A 25,839-nucleotide genomic window follows, 5' to 3' on the forward strand; every position below is an offset into this window, starting at 1 on the left:
AATCAATCATCAGTCAAGATTGACCAGAGGATTAATTGTATGTCTCATCGTTTCATTGACAACATGCTTTAGATCTTAGTAGAAGTGATCAAGGAGCCTGAGATCATTGAGATCAAATGATCACAGGCAATTAGCCTGGAAGTCGATGAGAGCACAGATGTGTCTATATCCAGGCAACTTGATTTGCATTTCCAGTCTGGGAACATTTATTTTGTTTGATGTCAGAATACCATAAATACTGAGTCCTGTTAATGAACTGTGAATACTAAATATAGGGCCCAATGATTTCCACGTTTCACCTCCAAAGAGGAGGCCAAAGAGGCGTCCTGAGGCCTTCCCATATGATACGGCATTGGAATATTTTTTTTCTGTAAAATGAAACAAAGGATGCAAACTTTGCGACAAGTAGACCGTGGAGCAGTCACTTCAAGTGTAGCAATGAAGCTGTACATATTGTTCAGTTATTTAATTGTCACAAAGTACTTGGCAATTGAAATATTTGCAGTGGAGCACCTTGTATACTTTATTTTTTAATAATTAATTTAAGAAAGCATGGGTGTGCTTCTTTACGCGCGTAACCCACACCCACCCCCTTCTCAGCCCTGCCAGAGGATACTAAGACTCTAACACAACATAATAAATATCGCTCACCCGGCGGGAGAGCTCAGAGAGATAAGTCGCTATAAAATGTTCAGAGGCAGATTATATTAGTGAGATCTGGATGAATGAGCGCTCAATCTGGACTGTAATCCGTTTCAATAAATTAATTAATACAGCACACACACTTGACTGAACGCATATGTGTCAAACTCCCTCTTTTAATAATTTGATTTAATTTATTTCCATCCAAGGACGCATTCTGATGCAGGAGTGTTTTCTTTTAAAGCTCCTGCCACATCATGATTTATGGCGCTGTGTTATTTTTATACGGACTATCAATCTCTGGCTTGCAGCACCTGCAGTAGGCCTATACAGTCTAAATATACTGCATCTGGATACGCTCCATCAGCCAAATATGGACTATGCAACCCATTGGAATTCAATTTGCCATTGAAAATGGTGCACAAAATGCAAGCTGGCTATAGTGAGGCTACTGCAAATAGCTGTGGCAGTGATATCTGAAAAAGCCCTAAACCAATCAAAGCTAACTGAATTAAAGTAATCCAGTAGAGTGCTCATGCGATGTGCACATGTATGTTTGTGCGTACGCACGTGTGTATCTGTAGTCATCGGTCTCCCACATCAGTTAAAAGTGTGGGTGCATGTTTTGTGTTTTTTTCTTTCTGCTGCCTGTGTGTAAGAGGTAGAGAGGTTTATATATATTACTGCCAGTATGTGCATATGTTTAGCAGTGAGACAGGCTGGATGCAGCACTCTCTGAGGTCACTCCAATGTCAGGCCTTCCCCAGCAGATGTGAGCATCTTGTAAACAGACTCTGGCTTCTTTATTACCCCTGCATTTTGACATCAATAGCTGTCCAGAGATTGCTCTCCAACTCTGTGGTGAATGTGAGATCCTTATTGTTAGACGCATGAGAGTCTCCTGCCTGGCATCAAATCTGAAGACATTACAAAATGTTGTTCTGTGAAATTGACAGGCATGCTTTGACTTAAATTGTGTCACAGGTCAAAACATACATCATTACACATGATCTTGAAATAGCTATAATCAATATTATTCTATTAACACTGGATCAAATTACTACATGCTTGTAGTGACAAACCCACAGATAATAATCATCTGACTCTGCAGACTCTCAGCTTTATAGCATCTTTCAGCGCATTGTTTTGGTTTTCTGGGCCACAACTTTACTGTTTTGGCTGCTATTTTCAGTTAAAAAGCTCTGATAGACCCACTGGACATGACCTGCCCAGCACCAAATGGCAGATAGTTAGCATAGTTAGCATTTAGCTAGTGAACATAGTGGAGCATTTCCCTCACAAGTTAAAAAGAGTAAAAGGGAGAGTAAATATATCGGACTTATTCATCAGATGGCCAGAAACACAATTTCAAAGAATGCTAATGTTGTTCTGTGTCTGTCGAATGTGTACATTAGCTGTTGTTTGCTAGCATATTCGCCTCAACAACTTGTTAAGGTGATAATATAGTATGTCTGTGTTGTTTTATAGATTGTTCTGCTGCCCAAAAGTGGCCAAAAAATCATTTAATGTAGCTCTAAGCCTAGAATTTATGGCTAACTGCTGCCATATTAGTACAAAACTCCATCACAAGGTTTCTTGCAAGATGTGAAGTATTATTTTAGGCGAGACAGGACCAGAAATTGGAGTCATAGAGAGGATTTGGCTTTTATTAAGTCTTTTTTAAACCCTCCATTAAGTCATTCCTTATTTTTAAATCAACAAACTGTCAAGGATTTTGGAGTCTAGTGGGAACAATGAAACATAGTTCTGTCATTCAGTTGGTATATTGTGATACTAACTCTGTCTGCTTGCTACAGTCTATTTCTAAATGCCATCGACATGAACATTTCTCAATAGCAAAGTGCAGTAAATGTGCTGGTTTGTGTTTTTAAGACACACCATTGCAGAAAGATGAACACATTTAGAAAACTCAATGTGTCCCAACAAGAATAACTTCAGTAGAGCGCAAATATGTTAACCAGTCTGATGACAAGCTGTAGCCAAAATGACAATTTGTCTTCTCATCATTCATTTTTTTGGTTTTTTGATTTAAAAAAATATATATTTGAGAATGAAATTTTACTCAGCAGCTGGTTTAGAGGTCATACATGTCAGTTCCTTCTTCAAGTCAATGAATCCAGCATAATAATTATGGCTCAAATTTGATTATTGTCTAACACGGGAAATCGCTGATATGTATCATTGCAAAAACTGAATTATGTGATTATCTGTCAACCATATTTCAACCTAATCCACTTATATATTTTTAAGATATCCTGATAACAGCCAAAGATGAGTATGAACATCCAGTAACTGATGATGAACATATAAAAGTTGCATACTAATATACTACACAGCTTGTTACTGCTCTACAGACCTAGTAATAAACCTGTGGCAATAAAAGGCAGAGAATTAACAGGTGTGTTATATGAGGTGTCAACAGCGCTGCTATTCTTAGTTGCCCACTAGAGACTTGTCGGTCCTATAGCAGCCTATAGATTGAGGAAACAGTGATTGTCTTGGGAATCATAACAGCGACCACTATAGCGACCTATGCTGACTTGCACAGGTCCTGTGAGTTAACATGAGCACAATATGCCTACCTCTATATGTGTGTGTGTGTGTTTGTGTATAATTGAATGTTTGTGTGTTCCTGCAGGAGGTCGTGTGTGAGCAGCGGAGGATCACTCCCATACTGTTCCTCCTCACTAAGCCGGCCCTGACCTCGGTCTGAGACTCGACATGCATTAAAGAGCAGCACAATAGAGCTTTTATGGGGCGTGTCACTCTGCTTTCACTCATGCTTTACAAATCTCCCAGAACGACCAAACAGCCTGCCAGGCTGCACGCAGAAAACTTGACGCCATGGTGCCAACTGGCACAAACCAAATGAGAAGAGTTGAGACAACTTTTAGATTTAGTAAGAAGGGTATAAGGCAAGATGAAATCCTCCAGGAGGTTTTCTACTAATCTCTTGAACAAAACCGAGCAATGTGGTTGTTTCATGCTGACTTACAATAAAATAACTTGATACGGTAATTAGCAACTAATAATAATAAGCAATCTTCTCAATCCGAGGATAAGGGCTTAACAATTTAGCAAGCACAAATAATTGTGGGTTACGGTGGAACAATGTTCAACAGTGCCAAACGATCAGCCTTGTGATTGGTCATTGTGTGTGTGTGTGTGTGTGTGTGTGTGTGGGAGAGAGTGTGTGTTGCATGCATGATACATTAACTTGCTGGCAAACTGGTTCTCGAACACCTCGAGTGTGTAGTGCTGAATCTGCAGATCCCACGGTAAGAGAGGAGCAACAGAGAGAGAGAGAGAGAGAGAGGCTACACTTCAGTGAGCGCACCCTTTAACAGGTTTAGCTTCTCTAAAACGTATAATTACAATCAGCTCCACCTCAAGGTCCCTTCATAACACACAGGCTGGCCAGATTCGTTTTTATTCTGTCATTTAAGCATTTTACTTACGCTGAAGCTCAGCCCGGAGTGTCTTCCAGTGCATAAAGCAAAAGAAAAAGCTGCAAAAGCACCCTGGGATGAAGAATGCAAAGTTCTGTGCCACAGTGCTTTAGTGATATTTTTGGGACTCCTGAATGATTAGGAGGCAGAAAAAATGAGATTAAATAAAGCAAAGAGAGAGGCAGCAAAGACTTTGTGTTATCTTTGTCAAGATAAGGGAATATTAGACCGGGTAAAGACAGATAAGAGGGAGTGCATGTAGGGTCCTCTTATAAAGTATCAAGCTCCTGGAGTGAGCCTAAACCAATAAGGAAAGGACCTGTGTGACAAGCATCTGTCTGTATGAGCCATTACCAATATCCTCTGAAAATTCAGGGAACTAATATTATCATCCTCAGGTTTTTATTTCCTCTGATTTTTTTGTTTGTCGCTATCTATGTCAGTGGATAGCGTCTTCTTCTAATGTCTTCTAATGAATAACAGTAAAGTTGTGTGTGCTGGCGTACAGTCAGAAGCTACACTGGTCTGTTATCCTGTGAACAGTAGTAAAGCCAACAAATCTTCTCACAGTAATTAATGACCCCTTGCCTGGCTGGGCTGTCCATCATTGGCTGCCATGGTAACAGATGGTTTCAAGAAGTCATATTATGGCCCTTTCCCAGTTTAATATTTTCATTTTCATGGTCTATTAACAAACATTTGCATGTTTTTATGGTTAAAAGCACCTAGTTAGAGCTGTACAAGCCATGGATGGAGACCCTCTGTCTCACTCGGCCTGAAACAGGCTGTTTTGTTTCTGCTCAATGCCCCTCACTTCTGATTGGCTTTCTGAGTGACGCACGCCCAGGCCACATGTAAGCTAATGGATTGTAGCCTACCATAGCTAGGTAAAAATAGGGCTCTGGGTAAAACTCATTGATAAATTGCTATGGCCACCACTGAGGATAATGTTATCCAACCTTTGGAAGGCTGTGCAATGACATCCAACAACTGTGCAGCATTTCCTCTGTGACTGTCTGTCCTCTGCTCCTCCACGTATGTGTGTGTGTGTGAGCCCCACCCTCAGTGCTGAGTGTATAGTTGTGACATCACAACCTTACAGAAGTCCAAACAGCTCATTTAAAGGCACAGTTTCTGAATACGGGCTGTGTCCATTTCTCCATGGACTGATCATTTTGATACTTTCACAGTATTTATGCAGCACCTAGACCTGCTTTATAATCAAGAAAGAAATGGAAATCTCCCTTTCTTTAATATGTCCCCTTTAAGATGGGAAAAAATCGAAAAAACTGACCTGGAAATAGACACAGAGCAAAAGCCTCTTTAATATCTTTTAATGTTCTAGAAACAGAAGAAAAGTATCTTCAGGCTGTTTTTTACAGTGCAAAAAATCTTTTTGGCAGCTTAGAGTTTTACCAAAAACGGAGATTTGTCACAGTTTGATAGATCACTGTTTTGGACAACATCAGATAATAGCCTGCATCTTACCCAGAGGTATTTTGGGGATTCTTCTGTAATCCGTGTCTTTCTGTCTTAGACAATCAGATCTCATGCATGACTACGGGCTGTTGTCTCAGCCAATCAGGTAGCTAGTTGTGATCACTACTAAGGCAATTTTAACTACATTCAACCTCAAAAATCAATGCTTTCGAATCATTTTTTAACTGTCCTACCAAATTAAATCCTTCAACTGTGGGATGTCTTTGACTGTGGCTTTAAAGAGCAAACTGGCAACCCAGATGCAGCCATGATAAACACTGAGCTGCTGTGGGCCTGATTTAGCCCCCTCGCTGATGTGGAGGGTTGACAAGTGCAGAACTGGCAACCTCCCCCCCCCCCCCCCGTGGCTCTGTGAGCGAGCTGGCGGTGGGGTCTAATAGGGAGACGGGTCCCCGACTGCTAGAGGCCATAAGAGGGGAAGTGGTGATTGATGTTTCTGTTATAAAAGGGACATGAAGGCAGTACATGGTCAGACAGTACAGACCGACATCAGAGAACAAGTGCTTTTTAAAAATATTTCCAGTCCTGAGACAAGACGCTATTAGTAGAAGTTTTTGCTGTGTTTGTTATGAATGTTTGTTGTATTGCACAGGTAGGGTTTGCTGTATTGTGACAGCATGAACAGTGTAACCGGTCAGTGACAGAAAATCAGATTTTTATTCATAATGAAACTCAAAGCGCTACAATATTAATAACATAGAACACATGACATAAAGAAAATAATAATAATAAGAGTTAAGATGAAAAAGCCTTCCTGAAAAGAAAGGGCCTGTGCCGTCCTCAGTAAACTGAATATCTTCTACAGGTTTACTTGCTTTCTTGCCGAGAGTTAGATGCGAAGATCGATACCACTCTTAAATCTGTACATTAAGTATGATGCTAGAGCTGGGAGGTGATTAGCTTAGCTTAGCATAGAGACTGGACATATAACTTTAACTCATTTAACTTTCAACTAGAAAGGAAATAAACCTGTGTCCCAAAATGTCCAACTACTCCTCTGAAAGGCCAACAGAGGCGAACCATTTTTATCAGTCAAAATCTCACGAAAGCCTTCTAAAACAAGAAACATTAACAATTCCCCCTAGACACATAAAAATCAACCAGCCCTTGAAACCATGAGACTATACTGGGCAGCTCCCAGGTGGAAATGTGTGTAACAGTATGAATGAGCTGCGGGAAGATGACTAAAACGGTCACGCAGACTCAGCAAAACCCTTCCTAAGGGAGGCACAGGTGACAAAAAGAGACCAATAAATCTGTAGCCTTCACTCTACTGTTCTGTCTGGAGGTCATCTAAAGCACATCCTGTCTAAAAAGCCTGCACTCTCTACAACTGTCACACCCGTGACTCTAAGTGGAAGCTATAAAAAAGAAAAGACGGAGTGTGTCATAAGAGTTGTCCCGTTTGTGGAGCAAAGCTAACAGCTATAAATGACACCGTGGCTCAGACAGGCTAGGAGGAGGGAAGAGCTGCCATGTCATCTGCCTGCAAACTCCTCGGCAGGTCCGCCGAGTATTCTGGGACGGCAGACTGGCAGTGTGCCAGTGGAGTGTAATGTGCAGCGATAGAGAGAAAGAGAGCCATGTGGAAAGGGCAGGGAAGGCGACTGTCGCCCTGCACTCATCATGATGTACAGAGGAGACGGATAAGATTGGAGAGTTGCATTTGACTGGAGCCCCAAGGCAAAATAATGCTGACAAATCACAAAAGGAAAGAGATACCATACTGCTCCTGACATAACAAATATCATCAACTCAGACATGTAAAGAATAGGGATCGCTTCTTTTTTTACGTAACCTGATTTGAACCAGTTGGCCCAGCTGAGATTAAGAATTTATCTTTCAAGGAAGACTTAAAGGATAAAGCTGGCCTTATTTTATCTTTACATTTATTCATTTGGCAGACACTTTTGTACAAGATGACACACAAATGAATGTCTTTATCATTATAAACAAAGTCCATGAAAATACCAAAACCAAGAATGAATTAATCATACTGATAAACAGTCTCCTTGGTCTTAACAAAACGCTGTTGTTGACGCCGTTAGCAGCCAGTAAGCTAACAGTAGAATGGTGCTCATTTCTCTTTACTTGTGATGCTGATATTCATAACTTTGATGTGTGTAGCTCAAAAAGTGTCCAAAAGTCCATTACACAAGCTTAACAGAGGGGAAGGTTCAGTGGATACAATCAACTGTTTGAATAAGTGAGGAGAAGTTGTCACATGTCTTACTGTTCTCTTTGTTAGCAAGAAAAGAGAAGAAGCACATGGAAGCATTTTGGATTCAACACACAAAAATTCAACAAAATTAGGGGACTTTATAAAATGCAACTGCTTTATAGTAACATTACCACAGCGATGAATCTGAAGTCACCTATTAGCTTAAAGGATAACGCCGCATTCACGCTATGTTGGGTGGATCAGAAAAATTCCCATGTTTAGGACTTCTGAGCGTTCACGTTATTTAACAACTCAGGAAGGTTGTATAATAATGGAGTTGGTCGTATGAAGGTTTAAAATATTGTGCATTGGCAAAATTACATTATATTCATTAACTTTGAGTTTAATTACATTTAACGACAGACTGGCTGACATGAGGTGACCATGTTTGCTCAATTTTCAGGCACGTTTGTATTATTAGGTGTAAAGTCGGCTATATCAGAGCTTTCAGAAATTTTGTAATTACAACTTGGAGGTTGACGTGACTTATGAGTCAGAAACTAATAACTAATTACGGTAACTCCGATATGAACTGAACACAGTATAAGGCTGGTGTCATTCTACATTTTTCTTATTGTCAACAAATCCCATGAAAAGACCAAAACCAACAATAAATTGATCTACTAACAGGTATCGTCTATCTGTCGAAAGCTTGATGTCGTTCAATCCTCGGTACCACAGAGCTCAGTTGTTGCCCAAGAACTATTAAAAACAAATCAAAGGGCTGCACTAGTGACATGTTCCTTTATTACAGTGTCTGTACTTTATTTTAAATCAATCTCACACACCATCCTGCTGCTGTAAATACTCAATGGAGCACCTAATGTGCGTTAATCCACGTCTGGATTCTGTATAGAAGTCCAGCATTGTCCCAAAACTTCTGGAAACAATAATTATAACATTTTCTCTCAGCATAGAGTGTAACTATGAAACCACACCCTTGAGTATCATCAATGATGTTGGGCCAACATGGAAGTTCAATAATGAAAAGATAAAATATTGTCAGTGTAATCCGTTAACTGCATAAAATCAAGAGCAAAGACAAAATGTGCAACATTTGACCTCCAGACATCTCATATAAGAAACAACAAGGGTTGTCATGGCTTCCTGTAACTTGATAGATAATATAGAAACACCTTGGTAGAATCACAGAAATCAGACAATTGAATTCACAAGATCAAATCTTACTCTAGTGTAACTGTGAAAAACACATTAAGCCCATTTAGTCTGAACTAAATCTGTCTGTTGCTGTAAACAGCCCCAAGATGGCTGCTGAGCTTTAATTAAGCCTTTATCAGCAGCTTATTATCCTTCAGCCCATGATCAAGTTGTTTTTCAAGTGTCTGGGTCTTCATTCGGTGACCATTAATTATGAGTCCCTTATAATCCTATGATCATAAACTTCAGTCTATCTAGGACTCTACAAGGGTAGCCTATATCTGGTGAATGCTTCTTCTGCTCACTAATGGGAACCAGACAACAGAGCGTTATTTGTAACAAGGGTTTGGATGGGAGGAGGGTGTAGTTTGGGGGTAGGGGGCTAAAAGGGGGGGGGTATGAGTGGACGGCAATGCTGTCCAGCTGGTTGATAATGAGGTCGTCCTCACCCCCGCACCACTTTCTGCCACCCAGTATTTCACTGTCCCCTTGTGTGTGTCAAATGGTTCACAATTGGTTGGTAATAAGAGGGAGGGGCCCTCGCCTCGGCACACATGCTGTCTTTGTAGCTAGAAAATGGAAGGCGGGGAGCCAATAAAGGAGGAAAGTAAGACTTGAAATACTGTGCTATTATCAAATCCCAACAGACCACCGAGCCGCCACAGAATGTTGTAAAAGATAACGAACACTGAGCTCAGGTGGCAGCAGAGGCCCACAGTAATCTAGAGGCTCGTTACCTGGACTTGTTAGCCCACATGGAGGCGGGTGGACCACATCGTAGGGCTTGTGTCTGTAGGTGCCACAGCTCAGCTACCAGGTGAAGTGAGATTTTACAGTGTTTCTGACACCATGAAGCTTTTTCTCCCTCAACTGAGATGGATTTTCAGCTTTTCCCAAAAGGAGCCACTGTTGATACAGCACCTGTTATTCGTGGATCAGTGCCAGATTGTGGGTTTGATTCTCTGTGGACCAACTCGTCCAATTTTAGACTTGGTGTGATTGAAACAAAATCAATGAAAAGACACAAATAGATGCAAATTGGCCCTTGAAAACTGAGGCGAAGACACGTCCACATGACTTTTCATCTTGAAACACTCCTTAACCTTCTGTAATCTTGTATGCAAGGCACATACAAAATGGGAAACCCAGACACTGCAATAATATTCTTCTTCTCCACAGACATTCATCCACAGCAGGCAAAGACTGCGCTTCAATTTGGATAAAAGCTCTCACCAAATGACATTTGCTAAATTTTTGCATTAAAGGTTAATGAAGCTTTGGAAAGGCCGAACTAAAGAATAACACCACTTGTCGTTTTACAGTCTTGATCAAGTTCCTTCAGTTTATATGGATAAATACTCTGCAAGTGATTTTGTGACACAGCATGTATTATACAGGAGGTTATGAGATGCTTGCAGCTTTTGGAGCCATTTAAAGTCACTCTACCATTCTGTCAACATGAGAATGAAAACATCAGCTTGTAGTAATTCTGTATCACGATTTGAAATTTATTTTCTGACATTTATTATTAGTCAATTATAGGGATTATAGGGGTGACACAAATCCTGTTGGAAAGAGCAGAAAATTCTAAATAACCGAAAACTGTCTGATAAGAGTCAGTACGTAGCTCATGTCAGCAAAACAGAAAATTAATTTTTAAGCAGTTTTTAGGGTCTATCTGCATAAAAATAAATATTTAAACACAGCAGAATTTAAGGTTTTTTTTGTGTGTGTGTGTTTAATCTCTGAAATTTCGATGATGCTCTCCTCTGTAGTGTCATAACCAGTTAAACAAAATTCAGAAAGAAGCAGAGAGAGCCGGTGCCAAAGCTACACTGATAATTCCTATGACCATGAATAATCATTTAAGTGAGAAGTACTAGCATGAGAGATTTTCCAAAGTTGTATAACAGTATAACAGTGAAAAAAAGGCAAGAAAAGGGGATTTTTCTTTTTTTTTTTAAGGGGAAGCACTGTTGAGAGGAAGCTGAAGAGGTGGATGGAGGATAGATGAGACTCACTCAGATGTCACAGCTTTTGATGAAGTCATTTCTTGGAGTGTAACAAGCTGTGTAGGCAGGTCTCTGTCTTTATTGCCAAAGTCATCATTTAATCATGACTGTTGGCGTGCAACATACAACCCAAGAGATCGGGGAGTGCCAGCCTCTGTCTGCCTCCCTGATCTCCCTCTTCTTCTTCTTCTTCTTCTTCTCATCTATAACAAGCACACTTCACTTCAAACGAAAGCACTAACTAGTCTATAGGCTTCCAAAATGCTCAAATACATGCTGTTACATCTACTTCTATGGAGAAAATACCCCAGGGGATTTTGCCCATGCGGCTTCCAAGACTAGTATGTAGCCCAAAATAGAGCACTTTGAATATGATAGAGGACTCAAAGGGATACTGCAGGCTTGACCAGGCACAGCTCTGTACTGTTTTCTGAGGCCATATGTGCTCCTGAAATGTATAAAAGTTAAAAGGTTTGTTGTTATTGTTGGAAATATCTTCCAAGGGAGTAATACTTGGTGAAAAGTTTAAGTTTTGTGCTATCAAAAAACACTTGGTGTTGATTTGAAACAATATTCCTATTGTATGTAGGGAAATATAAAGTGCCAAACATGAGCTTCAGTATCGATACCGAAGCAAAGCTTTCTTGATACCTTACTTTGAGGAATGTAGACATGTTGCTCTACAAGAAACATGTTCTCTTTTAAAGCTGCACTAATCAATATTTTTGTATTAATAATGGAAAAGTAACAACATGTAATGTGAATGGTCCTTCATAGCTACGAATACATGGGCAATTATCACTCTGTGGTTCCCTTCAGCTCTATGGAGCATTTTTGTGTCTTTCAGCTCATTGTCTTGGTTTTATGGCGCACTTTACTTTACTTTTTTGGCTCAGTCTCACTGCTCACATCAACCTCATTTCCAGTTGCAGCAGCCAGCTGTTCTCATCAAAAAAGCTCTTATAAAGCTGTAAACTACCTGCCCTGCAGACAGAGTGACTAAATTAGCGACTAGCTGGTGAACATAGTGGAGCATTTAGCTGCTAAATGCAACAGATATTTCCCTAAGGAGTTGATGGAAACCAAAACAGTGCTCAACAGAGATTGCATATTAGATTTTCATTATCAGGTTCAAATGAATGCTAATGTTGCTTCATACTGGATGTATAAACAGGCAACCGTTTGCTGAGGTGTTAGCCATATCAACTTATGTGATATTAATATATGTCAAATGTTTACAGCTTGTTGCACTGCCCTCAAGTGACCATGCAAAGATCAATTACAAGTTTAACAAAAGAGACCAAACTTCTCAAATGTAACATGTTGTTTCAAGACAAGCAGCTATACAAGAACTTTTCTGAAATGAAATACAATCTGAAACAGGCTAAATTTAAATCTGAAACTGTCTGATGAAACTAAGAAGAGTTGAATATGTGGGAGTATTTGACGCCAGATTACGGTACTTAATTTGGGAAATATGACAGCAGTCTGCGGGTAATTTTTGGGGGGTGTATTTGTCTGTATGCCTGATGTACAATTTCCATCTTTTTCTGACAAAGATGGTGATAAAGGCAGGCTGTTAAATCCCTTGTACTTTTCATCTATGTTGACGCGGCCCTGTATCACCCTGCGGCTGCTGGCCAGAACATGGCGACAGCCCTCTGTGACTCAGACGATCTCTGACCCCTGCCACATCAAATGAACTCTCTTAGTCCACCAGACTACAATGGACCGCACTGACCCCCACACACAAATACACCCTGTAGTCTCAACTATAAACAGGGGTGCAGAGGCTGACACATAACACGTGACTGGGCTTGGATTATTTAGAGATGTTACAAGTAAGAACTGGCTTTTGCAACATTATAGTTTTGATATTATGGGGTGTTGCTTATAAGATCAATTCTTACAGTAATATTAAAGCTGCATTTGTTGTTTTTTGGCCACTAGGGGGCAGAGGAATACTAGAAACACACACTGACATATAATTGCCTTATAAGGTTTCTATAGCTAACAAGTTAGCAAACAATTGCTTATTTACATATACAGCAGAAATCAAATATTCTTATTTTAGGTCTGTTTTCATCTCCACCACCTCCTTGAGAAAAATTATATGGTTTTTCCATTACATTCACCAATGAGTTGACAACTTTATCTATTTGACATTTGGTATTGGCCAGGTACGGTACAGTAAGTTAATCAGAGATTTTTCGCTCAAAACAGCTGCCTGTTGTTGGGAAACTGCAGCAAACAACTAAAACAATGAGCTAAAAGAAGCTAAAGTGATGAATTGAGGTGATGACAGCAGAGTTTGGTGATGATTCTCTCTGAGTTTGTCTACGGGTGACCCTTTTTTGCATTACATGGAGTCATTAAATCTATTGTGATTGATATAAATGATTGATTAGTGAAGCTTTAGCATAAATCCTGATTGCATGCAAGTGATCCCAGAATCTTTCCTCATACTTCCTATAAATCAACCTCACAACCAAACCTGATATCCCATCACTCCCTGCAACCCTTAGCGAGGCCAAAAACATTTTTGTGGAGGCTGATATTTCACTCAAAGCTATGGCCCTCAACATACTATTGAAGTCCTATTTTCCTGATGGCCCGTCTGTTCCTTGTGTTTGGAGGAGAGGTGAGAAACACAATGACTCAGCCTGAGTTACAGCCTGCCAAGCTGGTGCCAACCATCCTAAATATAACCACTAATACCATTTGTTACAGTGGAGGAAAGGAGCATCCAAGAAACCCAAGCATGGATGGGAACTATGTACTGTATGTTTTCCATTCTAGGTTAAGGTGAGCAGCATACTGGGGGGGATGAAGAGATTATGTTTTTTTGGACATGGACTTAATTCCCATCTGCTTTTTCATCCATCACACCTCTATCTTGGCTTGCAGTCTGTTGCAACAACTCATGTTCTGTTTGGAGAGGTTTGTACAATAAATGAGGCTTGAGGTTTTCATTTTTCTTTTTCAATGTGATTAATCTTTCTGCAGCAGATTAAATATGCATTTATTGGTTCAGTGTCACCTCAAATAAAAGATGCTGGGTTATATTTGCATTGAAAGGATTTGGGTTTTTTTTCATAATTCAAGCTATAAGCATCATTACGAGGAGATCTCAAAAGGTGGCAGCATCTTTAAACGTGCACCAGTCTGGCACCAGTGCTAGAAACAAATATTTTTTGGGTCCATCAGACAGGCTGAACATGCCAAAAGAAGCTCCCTGGTGTTATTTGCTTCCTTTTTTCATGATTTAACCTCTTAATCACTTGACAGTCAAAAAACTTTGCTGTAATTTAGCATGTCATCATATTTTCATCCATTTTGAAGATTAAAATATAAGATATAAAGATTTGGCTTGTACAACATCCAAATGGACGCAGAATTTTGTCAGCTTTCATGCTTATGATGCTTTAAATCAAAATAAAATGTGACATAATGTCTCAAGATATCTGAAGATAGTATTTAAGATGTCCCTTGACGTGTCTTATGACGTTTCAATACACACTGATTGCTGGTACAGCGTATACTTCAGGATGTCTTATGATTATAAAGTGGCAGCTTTGATACTTGTGTAAATGAAACACTTGTGAAAGACATTCATATGCATCAGAAAACCCGTCTACATGGAGGAGGAATTTAATTTTTCGAGGGTGTTAAACTTCAAAGGACAGCGCTTCCGAATTATAACACATCACTCCAGGGTTTCATGCAGAATTGATGATTTCCTCATTTGTTTTGTGTCAGTGACAGCTTGCCTGCGGGGTAACAATATCGTCACTTCGAAAATGCTTTGCGACCACATAGCTCAGGTTTTTCAATCTCACTCAATTTGAGACCAACATAAATATTATTTTCATCAAGTTAAACCTAAATTTTTACCACCAAAGAAACCTTTCAATCTTTTAATTTGAGTTATGTGATCTCTACCTAAATATCAGTAAATATTTTTAAGTAAACACCTTCCACTCTCCATTATGTAAATGGTGAATTTTTGCATATCAAGCAAACTGCACAGCCGTGGTGTGATGATAAGCTTTATATGGATGTGTGTCACTGCAGCAGATTTCGACTAGTCCCTACGCTACTCCTCTCCTCACGCTGGCTCTCCTTCCCATTGGTGGAGTCAGACACAAGATATTAACTAGGTCAATGAGATTCCTTCACATTCTTGCAACAGGGAACCACAGCAGAGCAAAAGGAGAGGAAAAGGGAAGATATGAGAGGAGAGGTGAGAAGCAGATAGGAGAGGAAGATCAGGAGATTCTTCAAAGCCTCCATTCTTCTGCTGAGATCCAGCGGAGAAAAGAAGCGAGAGAGGAGCACGAGGCAGCTGCTCTGACATGAAACAAATGATGTCTGCGGTGACTCTCACTCAGGCATTGTTGACGTGACTGATTAAGAATTCAGGCATTCCCCTCTCGTACCTTTGTAGTAGTGAAACACAACGACAAAAGACTGAAGGTTGGAGACACTCTCAGCGACACCCTCAATTTCTACTTTAACATGCACACAAAAACGCACTTACTCGAATCAAGACAAGAGCACAAGGTAACACTATAGAGAGCAACCTCTTCAAATGTGCAGCTTAAATGGGGTTACTCAGAGAATTCAAGCAGACTAACATGATCACACTTTTAACAACAAACGTATCATAGATGTAGAAATGTCCATTTTTAGGCTGGAGATATACTTGCTTTTTAACCACATTTGCACAGACAACCGACTGAGTTGTGAACATAATTGTTCACATACTTGCCTTTGTACTTGTGCGTGTTACTGGATTCCAGTAAAGGGCACACCAGAGAACTAAAGATATAAACAGAACTTCCTGATTTGCATGATGTAAAATCCACCAAAAAACGCAAAGAAGAGGAAGAAGCTTGATGTAAAAAATGAAAAATGGCGACATTTGAGGAGGTTCCTACTTTGTTAATTCAAGCACATTTATCATTGTGCAGCGGCAATGACGCATCGCACAATTGCGGATAATGGCGGACTTGGTCTATTAACTTGTCTTCAAAAGTTTCCGCCGTTGTTGTTGCTACTGATGTACCTACTGACCCTGTTATATCCCCAAACTGCCCCTACCAATCATGTGCATATTGCATCTTACGGACACGTCGCGTTAATCTCTGGGGACGTGCACAACGAATGCTCCAAACGGACGCAGGATACACGAGGCAGCCATCATGCGCCCGCAAATGCGTAGTTAAAAGCAAGTATATCTCCAGACTTAGACACCTCACTGGAATCTCATGAAGCAACTGTGACCTGATTCATGAAAACATTTACATATTTTAATATTTGAAGCACTGGCTGGTTAGAACTGAGAAGTTGCAGTACAGCAAAAAATGCTTTAAAGAGTCAATTTATCCAAAATTACAAAAAAAACTAGAACTGCAATAAATAAAAAAACAAACAATTTGATAATCGATAAATACTTTTGGTCATTTTTAAGCAAAAATGCCAAACATTTGTTGGTTCCAACTTCTCAAATTTCAGGATTTTAGGCTTTTCTTTGTCATACATGATAGTAAACTTAATATCTTTGGGTTTTAGACTGTTGGTCAAACAAAACACTGTATTTTCTGGCATTTTATAAATGATTAATGGATTATTTGAGAAAAAAAAAATCTATAGATTGATAATGAAAATAATCATTAGTTGCTGTGCTACAAAAAGCCAAATATATTCTTCCCAGTTAGTGACAACCAATTAATTACTAAGTTATGAAGCAAAAACACCAAACATTCTCTGATTTTAGCTTCTTCTTCTTCTCTGTTTGGTATCGCTGTGAATTCAATATCTTTAAGTTTTGGACTGTTGATCGGACAAAACAAGCCACTTTAAAATGTCATGTTGGGCTCTGGGAACATGGTGGATATTTTTCAACATTTTCTGATATTTTATACACTAAATGTTGATCAATTTGACTAATTGTAACATTTGGAAAGATTTAATCAATAAAGAAAATAGTCGCTAGTTTGTAACCCTACTAGCTGTGCAGATAGCTTTGGTTTTATTTGCTCAAGTTTTGACATATCTTTAAAATTTCTGCCACCACCCCAATACAGTGGAGGTGAAGGAAATTTCATTAGTTTTGAACACACCAAAAAGGCATTTAGAAAATTCTATTACAATGTGGGTTTCCAGAAAGGTTACTCAAGATAATGTGCAGACGTTACTGTGAACAGTTTTCATTAGAACTACTGTCTACTGAAGAAATAATCCCAGTGAAATCAGTCTGCATGGCCAGATCACTGTAGGTAAGTAAGAAAATGTTAGTTTTTTTCCTATTTGGTTGAACTGACCTGTTAAACATGATTATTGTTAATGTGTACTGTAATACTTCTGTATGTCAACTGAGGAAATCAGACACGAGTTAACGGGTGCCCATTTCGCCTTAATGAACGATGAACTTATCACGGCGGACTGGGAACACCTAATAAATCACCTGATGCTCGTGTTATGCACGCCGACATTTCATTAGTTCCATTTCATTACACGTATCAGTAGGCCTTTCTTCAAATGCCAGAGGAATAAAAAAAAATCTCTCGACCAATCGCGGTTTGCCTCCACGCTGCCCACACAGAAGCGGACGCTGGCTGGCAGCAGCAATTTGCCCCTCGAGCCAATACTGTAACAACAGAAGGTCCTGTCAACCAGCCTCCTAAACTGTTTAATATCAGGTCTGTGAGCTGTGGAGCTGTGGTGGTATCGCAGGCAGACAGAGCCTACAGCCATCTGATTACAGCCATTCTCTGCCACTCTCTCTCTCTCTCTTTGTCTTTTCTCTCCTGCTCTCCCCTCCCTTCAGAGTGCGCCGAAAACATGCCGAGCTGTTTTATAACAGGCCTTCTTGTTGGATTAATCCATGCAGGGGTGCCAATCTCTGGGCCAGAGTGACTCTGTGTAGCCTCTGATAGCAGAGCACGGGCACAGGGACAGGACGAGATGGGCTTTTAAAGGCCAGAGCAGCTCAAGCTACTAGGGTTGAGTTGCCCGACTACCACTGTGGTAAGAAAGACAGGAAACGTAAGAATGGCTTGATTTGATGTGAAATTTGTATTCAAAAATGTATTTCACGACTTAACTTCAGTGATGAAGAAGCTGCAAAAGATAATTTAATAACAAAATTTGAAGAAGACTCTGGTGGAACTCTTAAAAATAGTAAAAAACTAAATGATTGTGGAGGAGTTTGTGCTGCAGGAACAGTACACCTGGACCACAAGGGAAAGGAGCAACGTTTCAGTCCAGCTGAACAACATTCTTATCAGTAAAGCTCGCTCCTCCTCTCTCGTCTGTCACTGAGATTTATCTCTGTGACTGAACAGCTCCAAGAGCAGAGGGCAGATTGTTAGATTGAGTTATTTAAATTCATCCCTCACTAAACGGTGTGAGCATGTTTGTAAACACTCTTATCACCCCCCCCCCCCCCCCCCCCCCCCCCCCCCCGCTATCAACAATAAAAAGAATGAAAAGGTCACCTGCTGTTAATTATGAATTTCACAGTCATTAAAGACTTCAAAAGTGACAAAACGTGTATTAACTCCTGGAGTGAAACTGTGGATTTCATGCAACTAAATTATCCGATAGTTTCTCTCAAATTAGAAAATGTTGGGGTGCCTCTACACGCCTCCGGTACGGAGGGGGAGAGAGAAACGGCGTCACGTGATGTTGAAATGCAGATCCAGAGACGGCTTGTGTTTTTCTGGGACAAACCACAGGGGAACGCAAAAAAAAAAAAAAAACCTGCAATCATTTGGAGCAGCTTTCTCCGACTCCCTCACCTCTTTGTCTGTGTACAAGAGAGTCTATCCTCCTGTAGTCTCACCACACATGCTTTAACTATGTGCAGTAAAGGCCCTACGAGACAAGCTGTATTAAATTGCATTCGGCCACAGTAACAGAGCACCCTCTGGTCTTAGATTCATTTGTCATACTGAGACAATCTCTGAGTTTAAGTGCTGCACAAATTAAAAAGTTGCACCGTTCACCGATCATTTTCTTACAAAAGGCTATCAGTGTCAACAACAAAAACTGGACTTTGCATTTGCTGCATTAAGCACATCCAGACTAAGACATGGATTTTCTGTCATCATCCCAGTATGTGTGCAGCCCAGTCAGGTGCTGATAAGTTACCTTTGAAAACAACAACGTCGCAAGCACCAGCAGTTAAGGTCATGAACTGCTTCAGGATACAGATTCTCAACCAGAAGTGGACTCAGAGACATGTGACAGAAAAAGAGCCGAGTAGTGTTGTGAGTTCGTGACACACGTGACAACAGTAAAAAAAAACAAAAAACGACAGTGTCATCCAGTTGCCAAGAGAAAGCCCCGTCTCCATACTGACTGCTCTGGTATTAGCCTACTTTCTCTTTGTTGCCAGACGGCATGTTACCTGCTGCTGTCAAAATCGATTAGTCTAAGCAGCTGAACCCCGGCAGCGACTAAGAATATCACTGCTCATCTTATTACCTGTAAGAAGACCTTACTTCACGGCGATCACAGAAAACACTCTCCGCTAAGCAACATGAGAGGAACGCTGACACAAACGTTAATAGACAAAAGTCTGAATTTCTGTAACTACAGTAGACCTGAAATAAGAAGCTCAAAGGACCAGAGAGTGTAGTGGAGGAGTAGAGTAAAGGTGCAAAAAAAAATACTGACTGAATCAAACTGAAATGTTTGAATCAACTGAATCTAGACTGTGTCCTTTCATTCAAGGTGTTTTAATTAAAACACAACATACGGACTGTTGTTTACACCTGGTTTATATTCTGCAGAAATAAACATAAAGAACCACAGGATATATCTGCGAGGTCGCAAGAGGATGAATATGATCAGAAACAAGACAACTACTCCACAAATCATGTTCTTTTGTTTGATTTTTCTCTGGAACATTTTTATTGTGAAATAGTAGAAGTAAAACTCTCTTCAGGGCTCAAAAAACTATTCAAATTAGACCAATCTGAGAAGGGAACATCACTCTTTAGTTGAATTGCTTGCATCTCAGACATGGCCTTGCTTTTAAAAGATAACCAGAAAGGTGGGAAAGCACTGCTCTATGAAGCTTTTGTCTCTCCAGATAGATGTTTATAGGAACTGACTTTGAGTATTTTTCTTTTTTGCCCTGGAGGTGTTCTGGAAACACCTGAGCTGTGAGGTAAGTGCAACCTCAGATAGTAGCTCTACCTGAATAGCAGTAACACTGAGACGCTTCGGAATGAGGATGCGTCTCGACCCATTGTTCCTTCTGCAATTATTCTCCCAGGATGCAGCTGTAGATCAGTGAACGGGTGACTTAACTTCTATTAAGTAAGCACTTTAAAATGACATGCATGTAAACTAAAGTTGCTGAGATGATCTTTGCATCACTGCACAAAGCAATTGTTTTGAGAAGGCTGTCGAGGAGTCGTTTCGTGATTGATGGAATTAATTCACTGCAGTGACCCTGCTGATTAGGCCAGTGATCGCTATTGATTTTGAATGGCATCACATTAACTGCGACTTCCCTTTGTCCATATCTAATGCTTGTAGTTAAGCACTTAGTTTACCATGGTGAAAATCAGTGACTTCCCTTTTGTATCCTACATGCACCACCGGACAATACTGACATAAAAACACGGCTTTGTGTGCATGAAAGCAAACGCGCGGCGGTGACCTGACACGACATCGTAACAATGAGCATCTCCGTTCGCATCCTCTCACCTCTTTGGTCCTCTCAAGCTCGTTGTGCAGCGCCTGTTTGGAAATCTCCACCTCGATGATCTTTTGCCTGAGCAGCTCGTTCTCGTCCTCGGCTCTGCTGCGTTTGTCCTCCACGCTCTCCAGCTCGTTGTGCAAACGCACCGACACGTCTTTGGCCACCTGAGGTCACAGGGACAGACATATGAGCTTTTAACAGACACAAGCAATACACCATTTATATAGAAATACACACCAACACAGACATGCAGACATGCTAGGATTTGACCAATATATCAACTAAAATCTATCCACAATCATGTCATACACAGCTGACTAGATTACTACATTAAAACAGCCTGGTGATGAAATTTTAGTAAATTAATCATTATAGATTGAATATTTTTGGTTTTTGGGTTGTCGATTGGACAAAACAAGCTATTTGGTGGCTGGATTAAACTAGAGGACACAGAAAAAAACATATTTCTGACACACAAACTAGTTTTTTTCCAAGCTTTCCTATATTTTTTGCTTTATTTCTTGTGAATTACTGTATTTTATCTCCTCTAAGCCTCTAAAAGTCCTGTTTTGGTTAACTGGTAGACAGTGCAACATGTAACGAGGGGTCCCAGATAGACTCACGGGCAAAAAAAGGCTGGGAACTACTGGACTAAAGGATAAATTTGAAAAAATAATTGACAAATTCATATAAATAATCATTAATTGCAGCCCTGAACAGTCTACAGTATATGAACATTTATGGATTTTATATATTCAATCAATTTTTAAAAATATTTAAAGTTATACAGTTTCCCACAGCTTCCACAAAACTAAGAAGGTGTTGCTTTAAGAAACTTCTAGCCTTGTTTAAAAGAAGAAACTAATTCATTAGTCTGAGTTCGGTGGAGATCTTCAAAGTCTCGAGATGATTCAAGGCTCTGTTTTAATGGCTTTACCAGTTCAGTCAGTGTTAAAATGCTGGAGGAATACATGCAATATCTAAAAACACAGAATAAAAGACGTGTGTGTCAGATATGGACGTTGACACACTGTCACAGACCTTCAGGTCTTGCTCCAGACTACGCAGCAGCTCTCCGTCCACGTGGCCGGTCTGGGCGACTCGCAGGCTTTTCTGCTCGGCCTTCCGCAGGCGGTACTGGAGGATGCGGCAGTTCTTGTTGGAGCGGTCCAGTTCCCTCCGCAGCTCCTGCAGCTGGTAGACCTCCTCCTCCAGGTAGCTGTCCCGCATCTCCTCCATCTCGGCCCGCAGCTCGTCCACTTCATCCTGGAAGACACACAGAGGAGGAGAAGGCGCAGCTGAAACTTGGGTTTGATACCATTTCAACATTAGTTAGCTCCTCTTTTTTAAGGGTCAAATAAATAGTAAATGTGAAAATTACTCATAATAAGCAGCTGATTTTTTTTGATGCTGGTTTCCAAACAGCAGCAAGTATTTTAAATTCTTCTTTGTGTACAAGTATAGGGGCAGAGGTTTAGGTATAACAACATATACGCTGTAACCATAAGTGGTATTACTGGAAATTGTATTTACTGTCAAATTCTGTAGCTACAAGGCAGAAATAAGTAAATCTTTGCAGTTCCACACTCACAAAGTAAACTGATGTTTGAATTTGTGAGGCAGTTTTAAAAAGAGACTCAAAATCCCTCTTGTGGCTCCTGGAAGCTGTGATGTTAATTACACTCTACTATACAAACGTGTTGAAAGATGGTGCTTAAATAAAAGGTTTTGGTGTTAGAAAGTTTTTAGAACATGCATGCATGTTCTTAAAAATCATGACATTTTTTGTATCTTTCTTTACATTTGCCTGTTTGTGTTGTACTCGTGTATTTATCGTCTATCAAAGATATGAGAGATCTCATGTTCAAAGCTGACGTTTTACCCTCAGGGTTGCGCAAGAGGAAAAAAACCAAAGAGTTTTCAAAAAGAAAAGTTCATCATCTGGGGAGCAAGAAAGTGTTCATTCAAATTTCATGGCAATTTGCCTGTTAGATTTTGATATTTCTTCTGTACAAAGAGACATTTTTGCCTGTGGAGGCTTCGGAGTGAAGATCAGAGAATCACCAAACACATCAGGATTTTTCTTCTCGGCACCATGAAAATTCACTGCAAATTTCATACAAACCATCATATAAAACCATCGGTTTTCATGAACTGAGGGTCTAAGATCGGAGGGTTGAACAGATTGAAAAACCCTTTGAGACAGAGTTGTGATTTTGTCCCGTACATACAGATATAAAATTAACTTGCCGTGACAGAACCTTATTATGGACAGAAGTGGCGTCAAGATGAAAGCAAAAATCATTGTACATCTTTCCGTACAAGTGTTGGGAGAAACAACAGATGGACCAATTAACAAAAAAAAAAACAGCTGTGGCTACTGACTATGTCAAAGACTGAATTAATTTCTTCTGTATTTTGGTATTTCTAATGATTAGTCTGCAACAGAAGTGATGCGGTTCACAGTTTGCCCTGAAACGCACATACAGAACCTTCAACAACAGCAGGACTGTTCAAGGTGGACGAATATTTTTCAAATTCAACAACAGAATTTAAATTTTGTTTTCTGTGTTTCGGGCATCAATCTGTTATACAGGAGATATAATATAATATACTTTTGTGCATTATGCTAATACTGTCATATGATTACATATGAGTTCCAGTAATGCAAGTGCTCTTAGTGCTGATGATGTAACATCACTAGTTGGCTCTAAGCATCTTATCTACTGGATTGGATGCATTTATGTTCCCCATCTCCTTTGAAAATAAATCAACACAGCCTTGAAAAGAGGGGAAGAGGAGAGAGATGAATCTATAGTACCGAGACAGTCTGATAGTTTGTTTGGTAACCTCAGGGGGTATCTGTTTGCCTCCAATCCCGAGGAATCAGTTTGCTCAGTAGATTTCTCCTGGGATGGATATCCAAGGGCTTGACTGGCACCTGATGAAAAGACAATTGGATGCTGAAGGGGAGGGGGAGGAGGGAGGGAGTGTGTCAATTAAAGAAAACTAAATCTATCCTCATTTGGAAAAGCACAGAGCCCATTGTTATCTGATGAGGGCCCTGGAGGAAGGAGCCAGTGACCTCACGCAGGGTCAGCCCAGTCGATGACCAGGTTAAAAGCAAAGCCAGAGGCAGAACAGCATCCTGGGAGCACAGAAGAAGTATATTTACAGAATAACACTTTTGTTTATGTGGCGCGTGTGCACCAATTCATCTCCGTTATTTGGTCTTCTCTTATGATTGTTCTTATCTATACTCAGAAGTTGCTGTGACTAATTAGAAAATTTATATCTTTGCTCCTGAGCTCGGACACAGCTTAAGCTGCAAATAACCATTATTTTTATTATTGATTTGTTGCCTTTTAGTCTGGGAAATGTCAAAGAAGAGACACAATTTCTCACAATGTCTTCAAATTGCTTGTTTAGTCCAATTATACATAGATGAGACATTTTCTATCAAATATGACAAAGAAAAGCAAAACGCTTCCACATTTGAGAGGCTAATGTTCGGTGTTTGTGCTTGAAAAATTATTGAAATTATTACCAATAAATCAGCACATTATTTTTGCAATAAATGAATCGTTTCAGCTGTACACATATGCTTTTTAAAAAACGTCAAACTGAGATAAGCTGATTAACTGATTAGTTGAATGAATAGAAAATTAAATGGCAACGATTTTGATACGGGTCTTATTGTTCAAGTCATTTTTTATTTACTTTAAAGTTATTTAAAGGGTTTTCTTCAACAAAAAATTAGAAAAATTGGATGCTTCCTGTTTTTTGGCTCTTATATGATAGTAAACTGAATATCTTCGGATTTATTACTTCATTACTTTGAGCTGTGGGGGATTTTTTCACTATTTTCTAACATTTTATAGACCAAAGAATTTAACAGTTAACCAACAGATTAATCAATATAAAATAATATAAAATAACTGTTAGTTGCAACCCGAAAAAATCTGTTTCTTGGCATCATCTTGTTGGTGCAATGATGTAAATCCAAATTAGAGCCATGATGAGTCAATTAATCCATTCAAATTCATCTCAAATCTCTCAAATGTTAAATCTAACATTTGGGAAATTTGAACTTCTTGGACTTCAGGATGTTTTGATGTGCGTTTTTCACCATTTTCTGACCAAATGATTCATCGATTAATAATAAAAAATAATCTACAGATGAATCAATAATAAAAAATAATTGATAGATGCAGCCCTAGATGCGATTACACAAGCTTAAATCCCCTTTATGACCTTTGACATCTTTCCTCTCACTCTCCACTTCATGCAACCAAGAGAACCCAAAGTATCTGAGAAAGAACAGAGAGTAAAACACCTTAAAGGAGAGGAAGCAGTGGCAGGGGACTACCAGACATTTGGGGACATTTTGGGGGAAGGTGGTTCACCTCAGAGACCCAGCTGGCAGACTGACAGCCGGGCGTAAAGCCATTACAGAGAGAGCCAGTAAAGCTGATTAACTCTCTTGTGTTTCCAACGAGCCGCGAGAGAGAGAGAGAGAGAGAGACGTGGACATGCGTGATCGAGTTTGAAATAATACTCCAAGTGACATGCAAATAAACCTGTCTCCCATCTGAAAAAAAGAAGAAAAAACTGCAAGATTGTTTGCCGCATTATCTGTTTCCCTCCCCTCCCCAACTTATGGGGATAGCCTACTTAAAGAAAGGGGGGGGAGGGGGGATCATGCATGAAATACTCCTTCATGCAATAGGTAGATGCAACAATTAAGATATAAATCCATAATTTATCTTCTTAAATATCTCATATTACTGTCTGGCTGGTGTCAGTGGCCCCAAAAAATGTCTTAGTGCAGGTTTACACTGACTTCCTCTTGACTGTACCTCAAGAGAGTTCAATATGCATTAAAATGAGAGTACTGCATCCCTGAGTACAATGTGTTCACCATGTTTCCTGCATCCTTAATGCAACAAAGAAGGACAAAATGTTGAGTCTTCCTGTCAAAACTTTGACAGCAACACGAGAAGAATACAATGCAAGTATGAGGACGCAGCAGGGTGAAGCCACTATCAATAAAACTCCCATCAATTAAAGGTCAAATCCACGGGGAAGCCCGGGAAGGTTAAAAAGACGACATGA

General features: G+C 39.9%; 1 protein-coding gene across 4 annotated transcripts in view; it reads right to left on the bottom strand.

Annotated features, from left to right (window-relative positions):
- LOC137194486 (microtubule cross-linking factor 1) overlaps positions 1-25,839 on the bottom strand; it is a 76,770-nt gene that overhangs the window by 49,007 nt on the left and 1,924 nt on the right. For all 4 annotated transcript variants that reach the window (XM_067606429.1, XM_067606428.1, XM_067606431.1 and 1 more), the window contains exons 2-3: positions 21,766-21,990; positions 20,730-20,888 (exon numbers count right to left, since the gene is read on the bottom strand). In XM_067606429.1, the coding sequence (XP_067462530.1) occupies positions 20,730-20,888; positions 21,766-21,990 (384 nt within the window). The remainder of the gene's footprint in view (positions 1-20,729; positions 20,889-21,765; positions 21,991-25,839) is intronic.

This window comes from Thunnus thynnus, chromosome 12, assembly GCF_963924715.1.
Source record: "Thunnus thynnus chromosome 12, fThuThy2.1, whole genome shotgun sequence".
In the NCBI taxonomy this organism is placed as follows: Eukaryota; Metazoa; Chordata; class Actinopteri; order Scombriformes; family Scombridae; genus Thunnus; species Thunnus thynnus.